Raw genomic sequence first — 26,884 nt, forward strand, 5'->3', positions numbered from 1 at the left:
GAATATTACTCAGCCATGAAGATGAACAAAGTGCTGATGGGTGCTATGACGTGAATGAATCTTGAAGTTACACTAAGTGAAAGAAGGCAGATGCAAAAGGCCACACATTGTAGGATTCCATTTATATGAAATGTCCAAAACAGACAAATCCAGAGAGACAGGATGTAGTTCTGTGGACATCAGGGACTCATGGAAGGGGGAGTGGGGATTGATTACTTCCATGTATGGGGTTTCTTTTGGGGTTGATGAAGATATGCTGGAACTACATACACAAGCATACATAAGCTGGTGAATACACTAAAAACAGCTGTATATTTAAAACAATAAATCTTATGATATGTGATTACAATAAATAACAGCTGCATAAAAAGATGTGGATGAACTATTTAAACACTTGCTTAAAATAGACTTGTCTGTTTCACGAGGTTCTGGAATGACTCCAGAGTGAACAGTTGGAAACGCTTATGTAACCATTGGATGCGCCCACATGCCTGTCCCCTGATGTCAGCTCAGGGCCACCCCTTCCCGCTCTGTAATCTCAGCTATCCATCCTTGCCACTCTGCAGATGATTGCTAGTTCATGTCTAAAAATACCCAGAACCACTCTACCGGGCTCCACTTCACAGGGCAGAAGGGTCCCACAGGCTCTCCCAATTCGGTAGACTACGCTCCGCTAAGAAGGGAGAGAAGCAGTGGCACTTCCACAAAACCACGGAACACAATCCACAAGCCTGCCTCACTTCTCCGGCTTCCGTCGCTGCTCATTTCCCCACAACCATCCATCGCTTCTTTCTGCACATTCGAGCCCCTGCTGCCTGTCCCTAACTGCGGTTCTGTACCTCCCTCTCTATGGACCTGTCCCAACGCCGTCCCCCAGGGGACCTCCGCCTCCAGCCCCACGCACATTCTCCTACTCGCCTCCTCCCCAGTCTCCACCCACACTTTCCCTCTCAAGTCACCACTGAAGAGATCACTGGGAAAATATGTCTTACTGCAAAACTTTATGTCTAAAACACTTGAAATATATATTCAATCAACAACATTTTCTGCCAAGCCACTAAAATCAATGTTATGTTTGCAACAAGCCAAAGTGAGGTACAAAAAGAAAAAGCTGACATTCTCGCCTGATCTCATGCCACTGGCTCAAAGGGGGAATAGAAACTGACGCATCCTCATATAACAGCCTTCTCTAGACAAACGTGTGTGTATGCACCTTTTTTCTTTTCTTGGAAAAATGCATTTCTCTGTAACTTGGTTTTCCACTTATTATACATGCTTTCAGGACAAAGCATAGAGGCTTAACTAATTCTTAAAAAACAACCCCATTACATGGTGCATCCATTAAAATGGGTCAAATACAATAACTGAATGGAGTTACTAGATTCAGCTCCAGAATGTATTCACACAGAACTTTAATGAAAGTAGGGGGTATGGCACAGCAGGCAACAGAAAGCCCAGCCAAGCATCAGAAGCCTGAGAAACTTCTAGGCACAGTTCCCCAGGGTCCCTTCTCATTACGTTATAACATGGACTTTCAGTCTTCACTGTAAGCACAATAAATCTTAATTTGGGGAAGGCTGGGAAAAAAATTTCCATGGGTATTTTATACCCCTTAGTCAATTAGCCAATCCAAACTGTGTAATATGTTAAAGCAGCTAAAGTCATCAATCTGTATACATCCCTAAATGAAGTGCAGAAGTTGGTCTCTGGTACCTCCGGGGGGAGTGTCAAACCCTGTAGAGCACATTATAAATCACCACCTAGTCCCCCTTGTCCTTATCTTGGCCCAGGTTCAGCATCCCACTTCCAGGGGTGCCCGAGATAAGCAAAGGGCTGCTCCTATCCAGCTGTAAAACAACTCTGTTTCCCACACAGCTGTATCATAATATATAATGTATTCATAATGTATTCAACTACCCACTTCCTGATGGAAATTCAGACTTCAATATCTTTTCTAACTCTTCAGACAGCACTGAAATATGTTGACATGATTGCATTCTATGGGACAGGATCCTAAAGGGAACATCCATGGCTCCAGGGTTTTGCAGCATTTGTACTTTTATCAGAAACAACCAGGGCGTTTCCCTAAGAATCTACAGCAAGCCACACCCTCACTAGCTGCATATGAAGCTCTGCTGACTATGAACCTAGAGAAGCACAAATTGTTTTCAATCATTTGCATTTTGTCAATCAGATGGGTATTTGGTTTTTATTCTGATGGTGACAGTGCATTAATCAAAGCGTGAATCGCCTTTATGCCCCTACTGAGTTAGATTCTGCCTAAGCAGAGGAATGTTCCTTTGAATGTTCCTTCAGACACCTGCTCCTCAGCATCTGGTCCAGGGACCTGCCATCTCCGCATTACCTGGAGGCTTCTTGGCAGGCCCAAGGGTATGTGTCTACTAGAATACAGAAGTAAAGGAAGAAGTACCTAGCTTGTTTAAACTCGAGGCTAAAGCCATCTTAAGATACAGAACACAATACAGAATTCTGGTGAATTTAACAATCAGCTCACCCCAAGTAACAGCTTTCTGTTCAAATCAAGGCTTGAATACTGGCCAAAGGTAAGGGTCAATCATATAATTCATTGCTGTCTTTACTTCGGAACTGGTTCCTAAACATCCAACTGGAGGACAAGTAAAATAAGCAGTATCATGTATTATGCTGGTGAGCTGAAATAGCAGCCTGGTTATTTTTAATCACTGACCTCCTCTGACCCAGCTCAACCCAGGTTAGAGGAAGCAAGTAATGAGCCGGGTCCTTTGCTGAGCTTTTAGCTTTCTGGGGCCAAAAGTATACTGACTTTATACCTCCAGAATTTGAGAGTTCAAGAAGGTGACCCTGGAGGAGATGATTAGTGGTACCTGGTGAAGGAGAGAGAGCAAGCTGGGAAAAAATGATCAGAATGGTCTGTCCCATGGTGTTTTAAGGGTCCATTCTTTCAAACGCAAAACTCCTCCACCTCTCCCTGGTTCCAGTCAAATGCACCTGCTGTAGTTCCTACAGGTCTAATTAGTCTGACAGTATGCAAAGGGAGAGCTCAGACTCTAAACAAATACCTCAAATATAACCTGTTTTCACTTTAGCAGGATACTACTTAACAGCTTTGTTGTAATGGGTTTCCTTTTTGAAATGAAAACATTCTGTCAGAGCTGGCTGGGAATCCCTTAATCAAAGTCTCTGCAGAAATTAGCAGTCTCTCAGGACCCGACCGACCGTGCACAGGTGGAGGCGCTCACGTAAAGTCTAACACGGGCGCCACCGCAGTCAAAATGGCCCACCTCCGGGGCCATTCCTGAAAGTCACTGGGCAATCCACCCACTTCCTGAAGTGGGTTACAGGAGGCAAGGTGTCCTAAGGGACAATGGGCGCTACCCATGCAACACAGGACAGCAGAACCACAGACAAGGCAGTATGGTCCAATTTCTCTGTGGGAGTATGTGTTGAAAGGAAACTTCAGTGCATCGAGAAGAGTACAGCTGAGACTGTGGGTTTGGACAAAGAGGGAAAACCAGCCCACCCATACTGAAGCACCAATTCAGTCACCGGGCAGACCCTTACTTCCAAAGACGATTTTAAGGCAAGGAGCTCATCGGGGCACACACGGACACTGCACAAATTTCTCCCGTGTCAACTTGCCTATACAGGCCAAATGAAACAACAATCTGCTTGGAGTCCGCTCACACAAAAGACGAAGGGAATGTCCTGCTCTCTCTTCTCGTCCACATTCTACATACAGGTATTCAGTTAGTTGATGCCACTTCTATCGATTCACTTACAGAGCTCTTCACCATGGCCCTCAGCACGCCAGGCCTACATGCGATCTAGGGCAAAGTCCCAGAAAGTTGTTTGAGAAGCGGTGAGCTGGTGTGATCAGATCACGGGGGTAAGCTGTATCAGATCACCGAGATAAGATCACGTGCTGATCTGATCTTTTTCTTCACGTGTTCTTTCTCAATCCTGCTCACAGAGTCATGAATCATTCACCTTTTCCTTCACTTCGCTGAGCGATTCCTTGAAAGGAAAATCTCCCTCCACACTGCCTCAACCAATCAGCCTTTATTCCACCATTCCTTGCGCTGGGCTTCAGTGTTCCCAGCCTCACAACTGCTTTCTGCTGTTAAGAACTGGACCTCCGGGGATGAGATGTTCCTTCTTAAATGCTGGCGTTGGTGAGAGGTGCAGTCCTGGTCCTGCTCTGATTCAGCAGCATTTGGTGTTTGGCAGGTTTTCCCGCCTTTGCCACATCCAGCTGGATCTATCCATCGTGTTTTTCCATTCAGTTTCTCATCATTGCCGCACTAGTCCCCCTCCCTAATTACCTACCTTTCATGTTCTTCTTTCAAAAGTACAACTGGGAACCTAGCCACACACTTGAGTCATTCTCTCCAAGTTCTTCCCCCTGGCTTTCAAAAGCCTGCAAAATATAACTGTAACTTGGCTTCCCATCCCTTCCCATTGCTCTTTGACATACAGACTCTACTCTAGTCAAAACAGAACACTTGCTCTTTCAGGAATACGTCTCATGACTTCCCACTTCCTGCTGGATCCCTTCCCACTGCTATCAACCCAATAGCTTTGCTTATTGCAATTCCACTTGTCCTTCAAGAACCTTGCAAATGGTTTCCTGAATCCCCACTTCTCTCGTGTGGCCCTTATTAGCTTCCCTATCTTGCATTAAATATGAGTGAGCATCTTATCTTCCCTACCAGATATAATTCCTTTAGGAAGAAGTAAGACTATTTTTGTTTTTGGTTTTTCCCCTGCGCTGGCTCTTACACAAGGTAGATGTTTAGTGAAGAGTTAATCAAGTAACAAATGTTCTAACTTTGAATCACACTTGTTTTTATTCTTTCACTTTATGTCCTTAAATTTCCTCAGTAGGTTTTGCTCCTCTTCGTGCAACTTTATTTATAGGCCAAATTAAAAACAATCCAGGATTATATTTTCCCACAAATAAATACCTCCTCTCTATGCACAGCCACTGTTGAAAATATCTAACCAGTTCGACTTGTATGATCCTAAGATCTTTGGAATAATTTGACATCATTACTCTTACAGGTGTCCAAAATTACTTAGGCCATATATGTGCTCAGTTTTGAAACCCAATTTTTAAGATCATGGAACCACATATTTTTTGAAGGGCTCTTCACAGTGAAGTTGAGGTAGCTGAGGCAGAGCTCCTGTTCAGGATCGAGGGATGAGTGAGAGATGGAGATGCCGCCAGGGAGACAAAAGGGCAGGACAGCCGCTTTTGCCCTGAGCCCGGAAAGTGCTGCTATTTTCAGGCCTTCGCATAATGCCCTGGCCCCCCTGGCCCACACTGGAGAGAACAGGAGCCGGACGAGCCCTGAGCCCTGTTAGCAGGTCACTTCAGGTTTACAGCCTAAAACACATTCAAACCATGCCAACTCAATGCCTTTTTCAGCAAGGACTTTAAAGGTAAAGTGGTTTCCAGTGGGAGATAAGCAATCCTGTGGCCTGCAGGGAAGGAGTCTCGCTGGTGGCTATCAGCCACCACCAACTTAATTCCACTTTTGAAAAGGCTGGGAAAGGAAGACGGAGGTGGAAGTGCGATCCATTATTTTTAGCTACGTGCCTAATTGAAAAGAATTTCATGCTGCCTTTTCCTCAATTAAATGAAAACAGGGAAAAGTTGCTTTCTTAAACAAAGGCTTATTCTATTCTAACACCTGCTACTGAAATATAACAAGGTGTTAAACAGTCTGATTGTAGTAAGGGTGGCCCTCATTTAGCCACAACATCAAAGCAGGTGACCAATGAGCTGTCAGATGTCACAGCTGGATCTCTGAGGCATTCTCACCTGCGGAATGTATACACTCCTTTCTACAGCGAGTGCATCCAAACCTGGGATTTTGTCAAAGCAAATTTAGCCCATCAGGGGGCATTTTTATTTTTCCCAAATATCCTTCTTAGTCTGTACCTGAACTGGGGTTCAGGTACAGGTCTCCCGATCATGATTCTCTATGAAACCATCATCCCCCTTGAAATACTGGCACACGGGCCATAGCAGCATTTTGTAAGAAATAGAAGCACATCTTTACAATTTAAAAAGAGAACCAGCTCAACCACAATACATTCATATGGGGATTGGCTTCCATTTATATATTACAATAATCGTTATGAGTTTACAATGACAAATTCCTGCAGAGTGAAATTTGGCAGAACAACCCAGTTCAGGGAAAACAGTGCGAGACTGTCTGCGGCGTGTGTTACGCACAGGGAGAGTATGTTACACACTGAGGGATGGAATCAGAGAAGACAGAGGTCAGTTGAGATATAAGGAAAGCTGGGGCATTCTGCTCATGGCAGTGCTCTGGGCCTCCAGGTAATGGGATTGGTACGTGGACGCAGCATGGGGTTCACAGGAGGCAAAGCAGGGTACAGTGATGTGATGACTTCAACAGAAAGGGGAAGAGGGTGGCTGGAACATCTGCCACATTGGTGTATTATCAGTGCTTGAGAAGCAGCCTGGGATACAGTGTTATGAAAATACTGCGTTTCATCTTGCTCACACCCCGGATAATGCATTTTCAAGAAGGCTCCTTTTACGTCTAATTTCTTCTTCCTTTGTTATCTGGACTCAAGCATCTGTACGGAGAGTGGTTCATTTACCTGCTCATTTGCCATGCATGCACAGAGCACCTGCGAAGGGCACGCCCCTGGGCGAGGAGCTACAGGGAACACAAGGATGAGTAAAAGGGCAGACCTGCCCTCTGCAGTGCTGCTACCTAGTACCAGCACTCCAGCACACAACTAAAGGAGAGGAGCCGAGAAAGGTGGTCCTGATTCCTTGGGAGGAGTGGGCCACATAACTCTTCAGGACTCACTTATGTTCCCTGGGCTTCTGAGCATCGGTTTACTCTGCCCTCCCTCAACAGCCACATGCTCAGAGAATAAGGCAACATTTTGAACTTGCCAGCTCACTGAACCATGTATCTAACCAAAGCATATACCTCCAGGAGAAGAAATGGCTTGTTTTCGGAAGTGCTGACAATAGACTCAAAATGTAACATTTACGAAGACCTGAGTTAGGTACAAAATCCGTAATATGATGCGTGGCTGAGTGCATTAGTTGGTAAAAACGAGGCATTAGATAGGCATCAGTCTACAGTTAAAGGATTAGAAATGTTAGAAATGAAATTATAAACTTATAAGTCTGAAGTTGTTAGGGCATGACAGAAAAAAGTCACTCCAGTGCCTCAATGCCAAACAAGAAGAAATATTCACTTGTCTAAGAATACAGAAAGGTTACTACTTGAATCTGAAGGAAAGGTGTCCTTTTACCCATTACACCATCTTGGTGAACATTTAAAAAATTAATTTTAAGCTTAATACTTCAAATATCTGTCAAAAATTAATTATCTGTCAAAAATATCCCCTTCCCACTGCTACACCCACTCCTGCCTGAATTCGGCAAAGCAAATTCAAGTTCACTCTCATCTAATGGCAACAGATGGCTTTCACGTTACGCAATTTGAGTTATGTGACAGCAAACAGTATCCTCCACCAACATTTCTGTTATCTCCTATCAATTACAAAATCAAAAACATGAGTGATACTCAAACTAGACAAAGAGAAAAAAGGCCTTCTCTTAGAAAACAAGTTTCAAGTATCAAACTGAAAACCATAGCGTCTTACATACGGGGTTACCAAGCATTCTGCGAAAATGTTTTTTATAGCTGTTAAGCCCTGATATTTTATTTTTGACATGAGTTTTACATAAGCCATCTCTCCCACTTGTCTATTCTTCTTTTATAGCTTCAGAGCTAATCATACTTATCCACAGTGAACTGATAAATGAAGAATGAAAACCAAGAAAGAATAGTTTCTCTGCATAGTAGACAAAAGAGAGTTTTTTGGGAAGTAGGTAAGTATCTAGAAAAAAGCAGATCATATCAGTTCAAGGTGTGGTGCACGTATATGATTCAAACAATCATACGTGTGACAGCTACTCTTTCGCCGTACAATGACTTCTCGGACCAAGGCTTGGAAATAAATAACTGCCCATCCCTGAAGATCAGAGCTCTCAGCGGCAAGATCCTTTATATATTAAAAAATAATTACATATTACTGGTTGAATATGCTGACCAACATGGCAACAAATGCAAAAACCATGTACTGCCAAAAATATTGTACCGGCACCTGAATCATCTGGGATTTTCCCTTTCAATTCCTGTGGTTTTCCCTTCCCACCTTCCTGGAGCAACTCTGTTCCCAGACTTCTAATAGCCCCCTTCTCCAATCTGTCCTGCTCCCCATCTTCAATCTGCATGTTCATACTGTCTCTTTTGGCTTGTGAACCTTCAATAGTCAGTTGGCATAATGAGAAAAATCAGAATCCCTTGGTTTGGCATTCAAGGCCCTGCAAAATTGGACCTTGGCCTACCTTTCCATCCTGTGTTAGCTTCCCTTTGACATGAATTTCCTGTTGCATCTGAGACTCTAACGCAGGCTCAAAAGGCAGCCCAAAAGCCTTCTCCATCACTGTTCAGGGTAACCTCATGTGATGTCTCAACCCAACCCACAGGAAATGTCTTTTCCACGTGCCTCTGCTCATCCAATGTCTTCCCAAAATTCAACAGTAGCTCCAGTTACCACCCCCCTGCCATTTTCTCTCCTTCTTGACTGAGAAAGCATTTGACGTAGGAACCATAATTCACCACAAGATCTAGAGAGACACTGAGACCACGTAATCCAAATACCCCATTTTCCACATGAAATCATCTTTTACTTTGTGCTTTTATCTAGTTCCTGCCTTATATTTTTCCATATGTCCTACAGGAAACAACATAATGTAAATACTTTGTTAACTTATTAGGTGGCACTTTAATAAATTTAGCTTCTTCAAATGTATCAAAAATCAGCAGATAATCCCCATGGTGGAAGGTGGTGAGAAGAGAAACAGGGCACTTTGAGAGGATCCTATAAATATCATATCAGCAAAAAACCCCCACAAAACTGATTTTAATTACCCGCTAACTCTGGCGACATGTCTGTCTGACCCCCCACACATCAGGGGCTTTCAAAGAGAGATGACACTTTCAGGTGGGGCGAGCTGGGGGATGAACATGATGTCTGCCTCACATGTCCCTGGGAATGTATTGAAAAGCTGAGAGCATAGTGGTCTATTTGCTTGTGTAGAAGGTTTTGGGCTGCATCAAAATGAGACCTGTGACAAAAGAGGCTCGTCACAATGCCGTGCACCTTCCAGAGCTGGCCTGGTTTTAAGAATTATATTTATTTCTGGAGCATATATCATCCGCATGTACGGTATAATCAAAGTGCTTCCAACATACCTTTTACCACGCAATGTCACATCAGGTTATTTTCTATAAATCTTTTCTAGAGTAACAGCTACAGATCACAAGCAAAACAAAGACATTAAGCAGCATTCAATACTGTCAAAACCACTGCAGATGTTATGGACAGTGCTTCAGAGCACTCTGCTATGAGGTACTGAAATATGCTACAAATGTTACTTTTCAAAAGCATTGCCACTGTAAATCACTCTAATGCAAATTTAAGTAGCATGCTAATAAGTGCTGCAAAGCAAGAATCTGCACTAGAACAACAACTTCAGAGATATACGGTGTTTTCAATGGAATTACATCGAACTGAAGTGATTATAGTACCAGGAGTGCATTTGACAGATGCGAGAAATAAATTGTAGGATTCCTACCTTGTGTCTGTTTCTTGTTCACTGCATTATCAGCTTTATGTCGTTTCTAAAAGTTTAAAAGCAAAAACAAAAACTGTGAAAAAGTGAATAGGATGAATCAAACAAAATAGCACCTACAAAAAAAGAGAGATTTCTTTAAGTTATGTTTCTCAAGGCTTTTATCCTTTCCTGCTCGGGAATTTGAAAACTGAGCGCCATCCACAGCATCTCTGTGCAACAGGCCTTTCCCGGGGGAACAGGTGTGGTGTGTGGTCCTCGGAAGAGCTTACGTCACCATGCAGGTAAAACTGAAATGTTAACGTATTAGAAGAGTTGAAGCTGAAAGGCTGACCCAATCCTTTGCTTAAATAACTCACTTAGAAAAGACTGCCCAAGATAATTACTATGACTACCATTTAATAATGGTACTGAGATATTTTCAAACTTTGAAAATATCAATTATCTAACTAAGCTGAGGATATCTTCTATAATTTCATGACGTGTGGATGTCTGTCAGAGACTAGAAACGAACACATCTGCTGCTTGCATACAGCCCCTTCTGCCTACTGCTCCCCAAGAGCCACCAACCCCTCAAATCACAAGCCACTGATCGCAGGATCCTACTCTCCTTCCTCCCAAAAGCACTGAAATAAATTAATAAATAAACAGTAAACAGGTGAGACCTCTTTGCTTCTCACTCTGTACTCTCTTAGTATTCGTCCAGGTGGGTAAGTTGGAAGAGTTACATAAGCAAAGGCTTTACAGCAGTGAGAAAAAGGAACAAGAGATCAGAGGAAAGGGAAGAATGTGATTGGCCAGGGGAGACTAGAGATTTTCCATGGCATCTGTCTAAACTTACAGCATCGCGTGTGACGAACACTTCAGCCTCTGGTGGCACTGGAGAAAAGTGTTGAGTGCCACACACTCTGTGCTCAAAGATTCTATCATATAAAACCCATGATCAGATTGAGCTGCACATACCTGACTTATGGAAGGTAGGACGGAACAAATGCAAAGCAAATGAGTTCTGAAGTTTTCCATTGAGAAGAAACGGGGGTGTTAGGACCACAATGCACATATGAAAACACTTTCTAAGAGAAAAGCCTGGAGCTGTGGATTCGCACTCCTCCGAGACACAGCAGCACTCAGGAGGAGTGGCCTAACGGCTGGCAGTGTGAGCTCACTCCATCTCAACCATCAGCCCCAGAACTGCACAGAATGCAAATGGGCATTCAGGCCGCTCCTACGGAGGGAGGGCTTGTTGAAAACAATTCTGGTCACATCCACATGCGGGAACACACTACGATTCTTTCTCAGAATAAAACTCTCACTAATAAAAGCATAATAATGGAGACTTTTAATTGGCAGGACAGTGCTTCCAAAAAAAAAAAAAGCACATGATTTGCCAGCAAATATTCTTAACTGAATTTTTTTAAAGTTCTGTTAAATCTGTAGCTTCTGCAGAGCATATTTTATAACTGATAAAACTCTAAAGTGCTTATTCATTTTTGTTTGTTAATAAAGATCTTAAGATCAAAAGTAACCACAGATAAATTTTAAACCAAAATAATGATTCAAGGTAAAATTAGATATTCAGAGCAGGTGAAAATGTTTCCAAAACAATGCACACCTACGATATATAATAGTTAGACTTTCAACTGAAGGAGACAAAGAAAGGCTAATTAATGAAACATTCCACTTCTGCAGGAAATTTAACCTTAGTGAAACCTAAGGAGTTCCTGAACATTTCTTTCCATTCACAGAGAATTCTTGTACAAAAAGCATCTCTTTCCTCAACCTTTCCACCTCAGTAAACTAGGTTACTTGTCAAGACAATTGTGCTGAATATACATAAGGGACTCGCCCACACAGGCAGATTCTAATCTCATGACTACAAAAAAAAAGGATCTTTGAGTCCTAAAAAGATCATTACTCCTTCTAAAAGCAGTAGTTCAGAAAAATTAATGTAGTTATTCTCTGAGTTCAAATACCTCCACTGTCCTGTAATCAGAATTCATTAATGCCACTGAGAGCTAGTGAATTATTTAATATTTTCAATATTTGATTGACAGTGCACCCAGAAACTGTGCTATGTAAGTAGTTCCATGAACTTTAGGATGCTGAAGTATGCGATATTGACCAATCCTCCTTCTGGGAACTCTTCCCTCCCTAGGCAGTGCCTGTTGCACCACTGTCCAGGTGTTCCTGCACCTGGGCCCCTCCTCCTCTGTCTCCTTGCTGGTAATTCAGTGGTAGAATTCTGGAAGGCTTATTCTCTTGCCCTCTTTGCTTCTCACTCTGTACTCTCTTAGTTCATTCATACTTGCAATTCCAGTGATAACCAATACATAAATATATACCAGCCAAGACTCTTCATCTGAGCCCCAGACAGTTGTATCCAGTTGCCTCCTTGGTCATCTCCAACTATATCTTAAAACAGTCTATGACTTTGACCCCAAGACTTTGTCCTTGTCTCAGACAACGAACCATATACCATCTACTCATACAAACCACGAACCTAACTGTTATCCTTGCACTTCCTTTTCCCTGTCCCTCCCATTCAATTCATTTCCTCACTCAATAAATGTTTACTAGCCCTGGCTGATGTGGCTCAGTGGACTGAGTGTGACCTCTGAACCAAACGGTTACCGGTTCTATTCCCAGTCAGGGCACATGCCTGGGTTGCAGGCCAGGTCCTTGGTGGGGGGTGTGTGAGAGGCAACAACACATTGACGTTTCTCTCCCTCTCTTTCTCCTTCCCTTCCCCTTTCTCTAAAAATAAATAAATAAAATCTGAAAAAAAGAACCACATATTGTATGATTATATTAAAAAAATAAATGTTTACTAAACACTTAATAAGTGTCAGGCCCTAATACTATAGCTGAGGATCCATCAACGAACAAGAGACAAAAACTCTTGCTCTCATGGAGCTTACATGCTAGAGGTTAGAGACAGAATCTGAACAAAATAACTAGGGTATGTGGCACGTCAAATGATGTTAATTAAGTCTGGTCACTTTACTACTAAATATACATTGAATTAATTTTTCCATATTTCTTCATCTTTACCATACCACTTGGTCTACAATATCTTCATTTTTTCATACTTGCTACTAGAATACTCTTCTAATAAGTATACCTAGATCCTCTCTGTTTTCCTTCCAATCCAGCTTCTACATTTTAGTCAAAGGGATCTTGAGATGATGACAATACAGTTAATAGGTATTCAGCACTTACTATACAATCGGCACTGTCTGAGGACCTCACGTGCCTCATGAAATTCTCACACTGGCTGGTGTGGTCACTCCATTAACATCTGTCTCCTTTCTAGACTGCGGGCTCCATCAGGGCTACTTTTACTCACTGGCATATACTCGTTATTTGATCTCTGAACCTTGTAGACTTTAAATAAGTATTTGTTTCATGATGAATAAAGCTTATCAGTGTTTAAGTTAACTAGTTAATAGCAAAGAAGGCATGTTTTTAGTGGTGATTATTATTATTATTATTATTATTTTAAAGATTTTATTTCTTTTTAGAGAGAGGGGAAGAGAAGGAGAAAGAGTGGGAGAGAAAGATCAGTGTGTGGTTGCCTCTCAAGTGCCCTGCACCAGGGACCAGGCCCACAACCCAGCCATGTGCCCTGACTGGGAATCGACCTGGCAACCCTTTGTTTTGTAGGACAGCACTCAAGTCACTGAGCCACACCAGCCAGGGTCAGTGGTGAATATTATTAATTAGACAAACAACCTTGACCCTGACCATAAGAATTGGCATTTGACAGGAAGCACCTTTTTTTTATTAAATGAAGATCTCTCCACCAATTTTATAGCATTTTCAAGTAAGGACATATTTCATTTGGTACTATGCTTTATTCTAAAATTTAAAAATATGTTTAATAGAATATAAAGGACATTTCAGTAGAACTCAAGCTCTGTTTTATTCACTGATATAAGAATGATACACATAATTATGAGTCTTCATCATTAGCCAGTTTTCCTCTACTTGTATGAACTAGGGAGATTATACCTCCCTTCTGCCTGTCACTAGTTCTGATATTAGGCTGACAGCAAATGTGACATGCACCATTTCTGGGCCAAAACATAGAAGAAATGAGATCTCCATTCTCTCTTTCCCTAATCCTGTGACAACCAGCACTCCACATGGCAAAGCCTAGATCCAGCTGCATCCCCAAGCGGCTATGTGAACATGGGTGCCACCTGTTCTTACCTCCCCAGTACCAACCTGTGGTGTGTCTGAGACATGGAAAGTGAGCTCATGTTTATGCCACTGACATCTGGGACGTGATTAGTACTGCAGCGAAAGTGTAACATACCTTCATACACATCTACTGCCTGCCTGCCATCTAAGTACTGCTTCACATTTTTGTTGAATGAATAAAGGAACAAGTGTATTCATTATAGCTACTGATAAAAATACTCTTTGTCCATCTATCTAATCTATTATTTGATTTTTTTTCTTTTCTAGGAAGTAATATTTCAAACTTTTCATCATCTTATATACCTTGATATAAACTTCTTGTTAAACCAATCTTACAGACCATTTTCAGTCCATTTCTTAACACTTATTGTATTAGAAAACAACTTCAAATGATACTATTATTAACCCACAATACTAATAATACATCCTTCAGAAACTGTCTAATTAGCTGTGTTCTAATAGTATCCAATTATTACACCACGCCAATAGGGGTTTTGTTTAAAAAACAGAAAGGAAAAACAAGATCCAAAAAACCCTTCTTGGCTACCATGTTCATAGAAAGGGGTAGTAAAATCATAGCCAGAGAGTTTATAGTTTTGCTAAGGAAAGGAAAACAAAAGACCCTTGCTAGTGTGGCTCAGTTGGCTGGGCACTGTCCTGCAAACCAAAAGGTCACCAGTTTGATTGCCAGTCAGGGCACACGCCTTGGCTGCAGGTTCAGTCCTTGGTCTGCGTGTGTTCAGAAGGCAACCAATCAAAGTTTCTCTTTCTTATAGGTGTTTCTCTCCTTATCTTTCTCCCTCCCTTCCCTTCTCTCTAAAAATAAATATAAATGATGTTTTTAAATTAAAAAAAAGATAGGAGAGGCAGTGTAGAGCAATGATTATAAGAAAGGGGTCTGGAGCCTTGTCTGAATTCTGACAGCCCCACTGAAATAGCTGTGTGACCTTGGACAAGTTACCTACTACTCTGTGCCTCTTCACCCTCATCTGTAAAATGGGGATAATATCATTTGTTCTTTAAAGGGTTGTTAGAAGATTTAATAAATGTAAAGGACACAAAGAGAGTACATGGAACCCAAAGCTCACTAACTGTTATTAATAGTATTGCTAGTGACTTGCCACAGAAATAAAGGGGAAGAGCACACAGGTGGGATAGAAAATATCCATTTCTTGGGCAAGTTGCATGACCTTTCCAAGCCTCAGCTTCCTTACCTGTAAAATGGGGTTAATATCCAACTTTCAAAGTTATTGAAGGGATTAAATGAGATAAGCATTTGTAAAAACAATGGCACAATGCCTAGTAAGTACCAGATGCTCAGTGAGAACTAGGTTAAACAAAGAAAGAAAAGGAAGTATTAAATGAAAGAAAGAGATAGAACTGCTGCAGAGGCCAATTCTGACGGGGTGCCAAACCCAACCATGACTGAAAAGCTGGTAAGACTCGTGGAACTGTACAGGTGAGAAGGGAGCCCGTGAGATTTTCAGCAAGTGGTCCCCAACAGTATGCCACTTCCAGCCTGGAGGAGTAGGCTGTTCCACACCTGAGCGTGTGCACGCACCCACAACCTCTGTTCCTACTCTTAGACACTTGGATGTTTTTGAGACTGATGATCTAAAGGTCGGCTGACCCGTGCCTGATGGGCGCAGTGGTGCTATGGCTCATGTGTTCTCGGTGAGGTCCCAATCTGATCCCACACGTCCATAATGGTAATGTTTGTGCAACTTTAAATCGGAGCTTTCTGCAGAATGGCTCAGCCCTTCCTCCCTTTACCATCTGACTTGCCTAAGGCTTCACAAAAGGTCATTTCCGACAAGCAAATTATTTAAAGGGCATTGAAAAAAAAATACTGGTTTCCTCAACTAAAGTAGTTAAAATAACAGTTAAAGTAGAAGAAAAAGAAATGCTGAGTTTATTTTGGGGAATGTACTTTATAAAGGGGAAATTGACTTCCCCTTTTCTCTTCTACTACAGAAAAATAAAAATAGAAAATTTGCTGTTACTTTCTTTTAACAAAATAAGATAAAAAAAAAGGAAACTCAGAAGTACTATAAGAAGATGGAAAGGAATCATGGGTATTTAATGAGGTGAAAACTAGGGTATATAAATTTAAAAATAAAAAGCACAATAAAGTCTCTTACATTTAAATAGTTTGGAGTTTCTGTTTAATGTAAAATTAATGTGCAAATTGAAAACTGAACATAATTAAAAATTAGGGCCAAATATATTTTTCTCTCTAAGCCAATTATTAAATTTGAATTAATTTCTTCCATTTATAGACCACTAACACAAGGAAACACTGTCACGAGCATTTTGCAGTATTATTCCCATAGAAATGAAGAGAAACTGACTCCAGAGGTGGGAGCATATTTTATATGCTTTTAAGTTGAACGGGCACCTCAAATAGCCTGTGCCAAGAATTAAAATACTTAAATAATATTTTAAAATTTGTATATAAAAATAACAAACACATTTACTTATGAAAGAATTAAGTACTTACAATGTCTTCTATTATTTCTTTGACAGCTGCCACAGCTAAAATAAATAAGAGAGGAACTAGTGTCGTGTAGCGACCTGTTGGCGATACATCAGGTATTTGCTATTGGAAGAGGGGAAAAAAGAGAAATCCAGTGAGACCTACCAAGTTGATAATACGTTTAAAAACAACAGAATCTTAGGGCCTCTTAACATATGCTTCCTTGATGTTACTATCTGGGCGGACTAACACCAGATGAGGTGATTTGCTCACATCTAATAAGTAGCTGGGACAGTGTGATAATCAGCTTCATGGCAAGCAGTTGTGAGTTGAACTAACACCTACAAAGGGGGATGGGCTAAATAAATTCTAGCAGACCCATATAATAAAATATCAGATGACCATTAAGAATGATATTTTGAGCCCTGGCTGGCGTAGCTCAGTGGATTGAGCGTGGGCTGGGAACCAAAGTGTCCCAGGTTCGATTCCCAGCCAGGGTACATTCCTGGGTTGCAGGCCATAACCCCCAGCAACCGCACATTGATGTCTGTCTGTCTGTCTGTCTGTCTCTCTCTCTCTCTCTCTCTCCCCCCTTCTCTCCCTTCTCTCTCTAAAAATAAATAAATAAAATCTTTAAAAAAAAAGAATGACATTTTTAGATACACAATACATCACATAGGAAAATATCCACATGCTACTACATGGATAAGCAGATTATTAAGCATATGTACTCTATGACCCCCTTTTTGTAAACTAAATTAACAACCAAGGCTTGGGAAAACAGAAATAGAGCAGGAGGATGTACACCCAGATTTTGAGAGAGTAGTTGCCTCTGGGTGGCTGAATGAGTCATAAACATTTTCTTTATATTTTGTTGTGTTTTCTAATTCTTTTAACAATGAGTGTATGCTATTTTTTAATAAAACAGAGCTTTTTTTCCTGACTACAACTAACTCAAACACAAAGAGAAACAAGCTTAAAGTGGTAATTCTTGTATTCTAAGGTTCCGAAATGACAGCTTTATTGTTACTAAAATAAATTAATATTATAAGAAAAAGTCCCATCTCCTTTAGCACCCAAACGAATGGTCCTTGCCACATAGAATTCCCAAACATTTAAAGTAAGCCAATAAAAATGATCCAGAAGGCTTAAAGTAACAGTGAAATTCTAACACTGTTTGTAGCAGGGGCCAGAAATGCCCACCAGAACCGGCTGATTTCTCTGTGTTGGGATAAGATTCAAAAGCTTGGTCACAGGCATTTTTAAATGTCTGAACAGGTGATGCTGAACTAAGACTTGACGACATGACTTTACCTGAAGCAGTGCAATAAAGAGGAAAAATGAATTGGCGGCTCTTCTGAACTGAGAGTAGAGGAATCGTGGGAGGAACGTGATTATGTTGTATTTTGCAGTGCTAGAAAACAAAATGAAAAGCTGTGTAAAAATCACTCCACAACTAGCTCCAACACTGACAAAATTCTATTATCACCACATAAAAAATCAGACGATGAACACCTGCCTTCTCTTTCAAATTGGGAGAAGACTGCAAATGGTCATTACCCTAAATGAGGAGGAGTGAAAGGAACTGTATCAATAATAGTAAGACTTTAGTTCTCTGCCTCATATCTTTTGTTCTCATTGGTCAATCATCCGGTTTCACATAACTAGGAGTAGCTTACAACGAAGAGCAACTTTCGTTAAGGTCATTTATAATGTGTTAATGGAGAAGAAAATCTTGCAAAAAAGGAATCAGCAATTTGAGCAGGACCAGAAACTTTACATAGAGGTGCCTTCCTTGGATGACTTCAGAGAAGTGGGGAGTTTTCTGGGTTTCTGTTTGAATTTTCTCTGTGGCCCCTCTACGAACCTGGCTAGGCCTCCACACTCACCACGGCAGACACAGCCCGTCAGTCAGACACCACCATCCGGGTCTTGGGAACATCAGTCTCTTGTCAGTTAAACAGGGAGGGAGTTAAAGGGACACATACCACACCCCCAGACTGGGAAGGGTTACTCTGGATTTTGAAGTTATAAATATTCATTTTAAGTGGGCGTGTCTCAAATCTATGACTTCTGCTCCTGGAGAAACACTGGACAGGTGCCGGGGGTGCTCGCCTGGTGCCAGAGGCCACTTACTGATGAGGGCCTGCGCCAGAGATGCTTTTTATATTATTGTTGGAATGAAAATAGAACAGTGAAGTAATTCTCACAGCCCTCCATCCCTCGTCACCATGCTGAATTCCGCAAGTATCAACAGCTAATACTTAAAGATTATTTAACCAAAAGGAGTTCTCGGTGAAGAACTAAAAGACCTTTTCTAACATGTAACAGTGTGCTAACTCAGAACAATAACCTACTGTTCTGTAACAGTGTTAAGATAAAGGGGTTTACCCATGAGCAGCTACTTATCCTTTCTGCTCCTTCCTGCTTCCAGATTCTCACTAACATCCCCTGATCGGCTAGATGGAGAAGGAGCCGATTCACACTGCCTCCAGTAGGCTCTCCACCGTGAGCTGGTTTAACTGGAAGCTCTGTGCGAGCATTTTCATTCTGGCTGGAAGACGGCAGGTAGGGCTCAGCTGGGAGAGCTGGCCCCACACCGTCCTTCAGCAGTTCCTACCTGACGTGGTTGTTGCAGAATTTCGTCAGCTGGGGCTGGTTGATGAATATAGTCCGTATTTCTTCCTGGTCTGCCAGTGAGGTCTTCTCCGAGACATCATCGGTCTTCTCATAACCTTAAAGAGAGAGAGTCTTCTTACTTGATATGAAACATTTCACTTTATTATCTGGAAGGAGTGTCCAACCCGTGGCCTGCCAGGATGACTATGAATGAGGCCCAATGTGAAATCATAAATTTACTGAAAATCTTTTTTGTTGTTGTTCATCAGTTTCCGTTAGTGTTTGTGTATTTGACGTGTGGCCCAAGATGACTCTTCTTCTTCCATGGTGGCCCAGAGATGCCAAAAGGTTGGACACCCCTGACTGATTCTAGACCAAAACCATACTTCATAACTATTCCATAATCTAAAATCTGTTATATGTGACATGCATTTCCCTTACTGGTATTCTTGTTTCTTTCATAATAAAAAAAATCCCCACATTTAACATCTGTTCTAAATTTAAAAGGCAGCATTTAATAGTCATGTAAAGACAAACCTATTCAAAAACAGTGACATCAATTTTCAATTTCTGTTTGCCTTTCCCTCACACACGTTCAACTTATTTAGTTTCCTCCCATTACGTATGACTATGTCCAAAAATAACAAAAAATCTTAAACTGGTTGAAATTACAATTTTATACAACACTAATAAGACAAAGGTAATTTCAAATATATATTAAAAATTAAGCATACATATTTAATCCTTTTGTTTGTTTTTCTTTCCTTTTTGTATGAAGACAGAAAAAGAATGAACAATGAGGTTTAAAAAGGAAACTGCCACAATTATTTAACTCACTATGATCATCTTACTCTTCTCACTAATTAGAATTTATGTTCACAAACAAATTTAAATGTTTTTTAAGATGAAATATTTCAAGTCATCTCACAATCATTGTAACAATTCAATAGATGCAGGCAATTTCTACTAGGTAACTAGATTACGGTAAAGTTGACAGTACTTTAAAAAATACATAGAAGTCCTAGTAAGAATAAAAAAAAATAACTGCTATTTTACCCTTGCGAGAATTCAGTGAGACTGGATGAAATCATTCCTTTAGCCCTTTCCTACAAAGGCTCACCACCACTACCTTATCTCCAGTACCCTCTTCTCTTTTCTGCCAAGCCAACGCCAACTCCTCCTGTAAGCTCTGAAACTCGGGGTCCCTCCTGAAGCCTTTCACGATGCGAAAGTCGGTGAGCCTTCTCTGTGACCCTGCAGCCCTCTGCGCTCCTGGCCTTCCCCAGCAGAAACATTCACGGGAAGGTTTTGCTGCTCTTCTGAGTCCACCTACTCCTGCCGGAATGGGAAGTCCCTGGGGCCTCGGGTCCTGCGTTACTCATCTCCTGGTTACACCAGCACCAGCAGCAGGTAGTCAGTCAATGTTTGCCGAGTGAACAAATACCAAATGATAAAGGGGTGGTTATTTGGCCATTGTTTTTTTTTCCTTTTTTTTTTTTTTGAGGGCAAGCAAATGCTTCTCCACCCACTGATAAGGACACTGAAGCAGCCAAGAGCTGGTAACAAACTGTGTAAGAAAAGCTTGCCTAGGTTTTATTGTTATATGAAACCAGACAATCATTTAGGTTTTCTACAAAGGCGAGGAACAGAAGCACAGGGGCCATGGGGCAGGGACCAGGGTAGGGTGCAGCAGGGAATGCAAACAGGGCAATAAAGCTGAAGCGCAGACCAAAGGCAAGGGAAAGACAGGAGAGATCCGGCACGGTGGAAGCACAGAGGCTGGGTCTCTGCGGGCCTCTCAGGCCTGTGGACAAGTCTGGATCGCATCCTCTGGTTGGCAGCGGGCCACTGAAAGCTTTCCAGGTAGATGGGCACACAGTGCGAGTCATATTTTATACTCATCGCTCTGGAGGTCACAGGGCTCCACGTGATACTGCTGCATTCGTCATTTTACAGTTTCAGACACACCAGCAGCTTTGCCCTTGGTCACGTGGTTAACCATTACTTTTCACTACATTATGTTTTGGATACCACACAAGCTTCCCCCCTCTTATTTTATACAGTCAAAATTTCACATGTGCATTGTCATCGACCAAATGTTTTTGTGTCCCTTCCAAAATTCGTATGTTGAAATCCCATCCCTCAAAGTCGTGGCATTTGGAGGCAGGGCCTTGGAAAGGTGTCTAGGACATGAGAGTTGAGTCCTTCTGAACGAGATTAGGGGCCTTGTAAAAGAGACCCCAAAGTGATCCTTCAGCCTTTCCATGACGTGAGGACACAGTGAGGAGACGACTGGCTCTGAGCCAGGAAGTGGGTCCTCACTAGACACTGAGTCTGCTAGTGCTGTGCTCTTGAACTTCCCAGCCCTCAACATTATGAAAAATAAACTTCTGTTGTCCATACGCTACTCAGTCTGTGGAATTTGGTTACAGCAGCCCAAACAGACTAAGACATGGATTATCAAATAGAGGCATATCAATCTTAAAAATCCTTAAAAATCTTTTACTATATTTTCCTTGAGGACAACACAAAGACTTAAATGGAAGATTCGAAACCATATGACTCCTTAGAAGAAAATATAGGCAGTAAAATCTGACACTTCTCTTAGCAATATTTTTTTCTGATATATCTCCTCAGGCAAGGGAAACAAAAGAACAAATAAACAAATGGGACTGCATCAAACTGCAAAATTTTTGCACAGCAAAGCAAACCATTAACAAGATGAAAAGACAATCTACTGAATTGGGGAAGAATTCGCCAATGATACATCTATCTGATAAGGGGCTAGTATATTCCTGAGAAAAGACTACACATGCCATCTGCTCTAGAATCTGTCACCTTGCACTGGTGACTACATGTAAGGAAAATTTTCTTAAGAAATGCAAATGAAAGTTGCCAGTGAATTTCTCTTTCCAGAAGTAACAGTGGCTTCTCCTCTGACACTTTCTGCTCTCCTCAGGGCTACTATTTTGGTGTGCCTCTCTGCCCCACTGCCTTGGCTTCTGTATTAGTTTCCTACGGTTGCCACAGCTAGGTAGCAATTTTCATCTCTTATTTCTTCTGGGTTAGAGGTGAAAACACATTCCCCACATTCAATGCGACAGCCATTCAACATGTGCCAGGTAACTCTACATTTATGCTTTTTTTTTTCCTTTTTTAAGTTTCCTTTGCAAGTTGCCACCTTTGGCAGCTCTGATGACCACATATAAAGAGCCCTGGGTTCATACCTGGGCAATGCCTGCACCGAGACATTGATGTACAGCAGTGGCAGGGGTAGCTGGGGTAAGAATCCACCACTCTGCCCCAAAGGAGGTAAAACGAACACGGCACACTTGCCACTCCTTCCTATCCAGGGGTGTCCAACCTTTTGGTGTCTCTGGGCTGCACTGGAAGAGGAGTCGTCGTCTTGGGCCACACAGCAAATACACTGCGACATGCAATCATACACCTCCCCCCCCCAAAAATAAAACAAACCCTCATGTTTTAAGTAAATTTATGATTTTTAAAAAAAAAGTCACTGTTTTTTGTTTATGTATAGTTTACCCTCATAGTTTTTTTTAAGATTTTAATTATTTTTAGAGAGGGGAAGGGAAAGAGGGAGAGAAGTATCAATGTGTGGTTGTCTCTCAAGCTCCCTCTACTGGGGATTTGGCCCACAACCCAGGCATGTGCCCTGACCGGGAATTGAACTAGTGACCACTTGGTTCACAGTCCAGTGCTCAATCCACTGAGCCACACCAGCCAGGGCATATTTACAATTTTGTGTTTACAATCCACAGTCACAGCCATCCTGAGCTGCATAGAGCCTGCGGGCCGTGGGTTGGACACTCCTGTGAATGTATACAGTTTATTCTGTTCTAAGGAAGGAAGCTATGCCTGTTGGATTTGTTTAATAATGTAGAGGGCTTGTTCACATAAATCATCCAAGTTGCCCGGTAGCTCCTCATCCACCTGTCCTGCCTTCTAAAGACTTACTAAGAACCAAGCCAGCTTTTGTGCCTTCCCCTCAGAGAAGGCAGAGTGGAGGAGGGTGAGCCACAGATCTGTCAGCAGTTCTCAGAGTCTTCACGGACGGTGGGGCCTCTTCAGAACCTTCTTTGTCCATAAGTTATACAAAAGGTTTTAGCTACTGAATGTGCCAGAAGAAGATATGACGCTGTAATACTAGATAAGGATATACAAGCAACATCCTCCTGGGGACCATTCCAGCTTCCAGCAATAACTTCCTTGATGAGAAAACACAGGATGATGGTGGGTCAGCACCCCACTCACGGCCCTGAAGTGAACATGTGTTCGTCTTCCCCTAAGAGTGCTTGACCATTAAACCTTCTTAGTGGTTGTGTGGCAAGCTCTGGTTCTTCCGGTGATTACTTCTGCGGCCCCCAAGCAAGCCACTTACTCCCTGGGGGTTGTTCTCTCGCCTTATAAAGTGAGGAAGGCAGGCTAATAATCTTAAGCTCCTTTTCAGCTCCAAAGTCCTGTGACATTTGTAACTGCTGGGCACCAGGAACAAAAATGTTGACATCTCATTTGTTCAGAAAAACAGGAAAATTTAAAAACAAAAAAATTTCCCTACTTGAGCCCCACGTTTCACTGCAATGGCTGCCCGACACAACCTGCAGCCAGAACTCAGCCACAAAGGCAAATGGCGCTTTGCGGTCATGGCTACACCTCCCTGTTTGAAAAGAGCAGTAGTGACGATCATCTGTGGCCACCAACTGCTGTCCCTGGGACTCACCTGTTGACCAGTGACTAACGGGTTACTGAGTATGTTGACATGTGGTCTTCCTGTCTTCCTCTGCCTAGATTCATGATCACATGCATATGTCCACACAGAATAAGGTAACTAACAGGGAAGAAAATGCTCAATAGCTATTTCAGTGAAAGGCTTTTAGCCTTTTCATACAATTACAGCAGAATTGTCATCTCTGAAGTTTTCCATTTCTCATCACAAATATCACGACCCGATCAGTAAAACCCACTGTTCATTAGTTCATTCATTCATTCATTCAACACAGATGCTCAACAGCAGTGCCTACTATGTGGCAGCCATTTTTTAAAAAGCTGCAGAAGCAGCAGAAAATAAGATAAGGTCCCTTCTTGTTGGGGACTTCTTCTCTGGAGAACAATATAATTACGGGTCATGGTAAGTGTGATGAAGAAAATAATCGATTGATAGAATGATTGCTAGAACCCTCGGTGCTTCCATTCACCATCTATATATAGAAATGATAATAGTACCCCCTGCCTCAAAAGGGGTTGTGAGGACCTGGTGAGTCAGCAAGTGCGGAGAGCAATGCCCAGCACATAGTAAGAGCTCCGGAAATGCTAGCTGCAGTCATTGCGTAGTGTTATCACTGCTGTCGTTGCTGGTTTATACTGAATGGGAAGGAGAGGCCTCTCCAAGGAGGCTCCAGCTGAGACCTCGGTGAGGACTTCAGTAAAGAAGGATGAAGGACAGTGTAAACCAATGGGGGAAGAGGGTGAGCAAAGCATGGGAGGCAAGAACGAGCTTGGCATTTGCAGGAACATGAGGAGCAGTAACAGTGGACAAGAGCATCAAACAAGAAGAGGCAGGGCCAGATCGGGAGAGACAACAAGGAACTTGAGTTTATCTTTACATGGTAGAAATCCACTAGAAGTTTTAGGCTGAAAGATCATTTTGGGGCTACTGTAGTAATCCAGATAAAAGCTGATGGGGCCTGGGTGAGAGGTGGTGACAGGGATTAAAAGAAGTGGATGTGCATGTGATATTTTTGGAGGTGGAGCTGGTTGGACTGTTACAGCGTCTCCCCGTCTCTCATCATTCCACCACTGTACTCGTATGATGACACATATACCCACTGCCGGGTGCTACTCTGAGCAAAAGCCCAAGACTTAAAAGAACCATAAGATTTTAAATACAACAAATGGGGAGCAGGGAGTGTAAGGGGACTAAGAGGTAATGTAAAAAAATACAAAAGATTAAATAAAAAACAAATGCAACCAACAATTAACTACTTTTGGAATAGTCTCCACAGCCGTAAAACCCTATCCTTAGATATCATGCATCTTCTCCTCACTGTAGGATGGTAACTGATACTGTTGAGAGCTCAGGATACAAGCAATGAAGGCATTACGGAGTCAGGACTGGGAGTGCAGACCAGGGGGAGAGAGACAGACACGGTTTAGGCCCATGAGTTATGTGCTATGGTAACCATAGACAACTACTTAACGTCTAGCTGCCCACCTTCTCTCACAGGTTTTTGAGGGGATTAAACGAGATGATGCATGTGCCAAGCACTTGGGGCAGTGCCTAATTCCTCACGCACACACAAACATTCTAGCTATTATTTGCATTGTTGAAGTCGAAAAGGCAGCCTGTGGGGAGAGGGAATAGGCTTTGTCATCAGATCAGTGTTCAGATTTGGATCATGGCGCTTCTACATGACACTGGGCAAATTATTTTGCACTTTGCACCTCAGCTTCCTCGTGCATAAAACAGGGTTAATAGGAAGGTTATGTGATATTAGGTTAGCAATGTAGCACAATGCTTGTCACTCAAACAGTTCCAGTCACCTTGTTCTCCCAAGAGATTATAAAGGCAAATTCCCTTTGAAATCTTTGAGATGCGAAAAAGTCTTAGAAACACTAATGTAGGGATTAATATTTTTTAACAGGATACTATTTAATTACAGCTGTGACCAGTGAATGAATCTAGACAGTAAAATAATGGATTTGACTCTACACTTACATAAATTAATATTAAATAAGTAAGTACATGTTTTCTCCAAAATTGTTACCTGTATAGAGGTTATGCAACAGAAAAGCAGGGGTGGGTAGGTGGGAGGGAGAACAGAATCAGGTACAAAAATCATTCTGTTGCCAGGTAATGCAGTGACAGAGAACCGTTACATTGTTGTAGACTCCACATCACCGCAATTGTAAGTGAGGCTGTAATTGGGATCAGAAAATCTATTGTATTAACTCCCAAGTATATTCAGGAGAATTCAATTACACATCCTTTTTGCTGAATGGTTTCCAATATTAGACGTTACAGGGACCATGTTAACTGCTCATGTTTCTTGACCTAGAATGAGGTCGCAAGACAAAGAGCCACACCAGCAGCAGACGCAGAGTCTGATAAAAGAGAATGAACTGGAAAACTAACCAGAGACTTAACGGCACAAGTGCAGAGCTTAGGTGTGATTAAAGGTTGCTGTTACTCACCTTAGGAAATTATGAGCATCGTCCATGGTCCATTCTAGAGGTTTAAACATGTTTTTATTTTGTGCTCTCGGAATAACAATAATAAATTAAAAGCCCTCATCTAAATTTTTTCGGTTCAAGTTTCTGGAACAAAAAATCTTTGGCGAAATAATTTAGACGTTTGTATTTTATTTATCATATTTTTAGTGGTATTTTTATAAATGGCGCACGCGCGCGCACACACACACACACACACACACACACGTGTAGTTTATTTAATCAGAAACACAGAAGCAGTTGGTAGAGCTCCCGAAGAGGTCTGAAGTCCCAGGCTGTGCCTCACGGCAGCAGAACGCTCATTTGCGATGTTCCACTGCGAGCCGACTGTGGCTGTTCAGGCAGAGAGGGCACAGAAAACCCAGCACTCCGCCCACAGTGAACCAGGAGCTTTAAAGATCGAGATTTACAACTCCATTTTCAAGTATGGCAGCGATTTTCAACCAGTGTGCTGCAAGAATTTTTAAAACATGCAATACCTGACTCTTCAGTCAGGGGCACTGACCTCTTTTCCCCTAGATGGTCAAATGAAAAAAATGACAACATGTTGGGGACTGCCCTGCCTAGTCGCAGGAAGCTGTAACCCCCCATGACTTAGGCTGAGTGAGAGACCTCCAGACCAGGAGCCACTAAGGAGACAA

At 42.0% G+C, this 26,884-nt stretch overlaps 1 protein-coding gene across 3 annotated transcripts in view; it reads right to left on the reverse strand.

The window, feature by feature from the left end:
• ATP8A1 (ATPase phospholipid transporting 8A1) overlaps nucleotides 1-26,884 on the reverse strand; it is a 216,519-nt gene that overhangs the window by 167,708 nt on the left and 21,927 nt on the right. For all 3 annotated transcript variants that reach the window (XM_045834000.1, XM_045833999.1, XM_045834001.1), the window contains exons 2-5: nucleotides 19,000-19,114; nucleotides 17,694-17,793; nucleotides 16,404-16,502; nucleotides 9,704-9,749 (exon numbers count right to left, since the gene is read on the reverse strand). In XM_045834000.1, coding sequence (XP_045689956.1) covers nucleotides 9,704-9,749; nucleotides 16,404-16,502; nucleotides 17,694-17,793; nucleotides 19,000-19,114 — 360 coding nt within the window. The remainder of the gene's footprint in view (nucleotides 1-9,703; nucleotides 9,750-16,403; nucleotides 16,503-17,693; nucleotides 17,794-18,999; nucleotides 19,115-26,884) is intronic.

This window comes from Phyllostomus hastatus, unplaced genomic scaffold (genome assembly GCF_019186645.2).
Source record: "Phyllostomus hastatus isolate PE091 unplaced genomic scaffold, TTU_PhHast_1.1 phas_contig_196, whole genome shotgun sequence".
Classification (NCBI taxonomy): domain Eukaryota; kingdom Metazoa; phylum Chordata; class Mammalia; order Chiroptera; family Phyllostomidae; genus Phyllostomus; species Phyllostomus hastatus.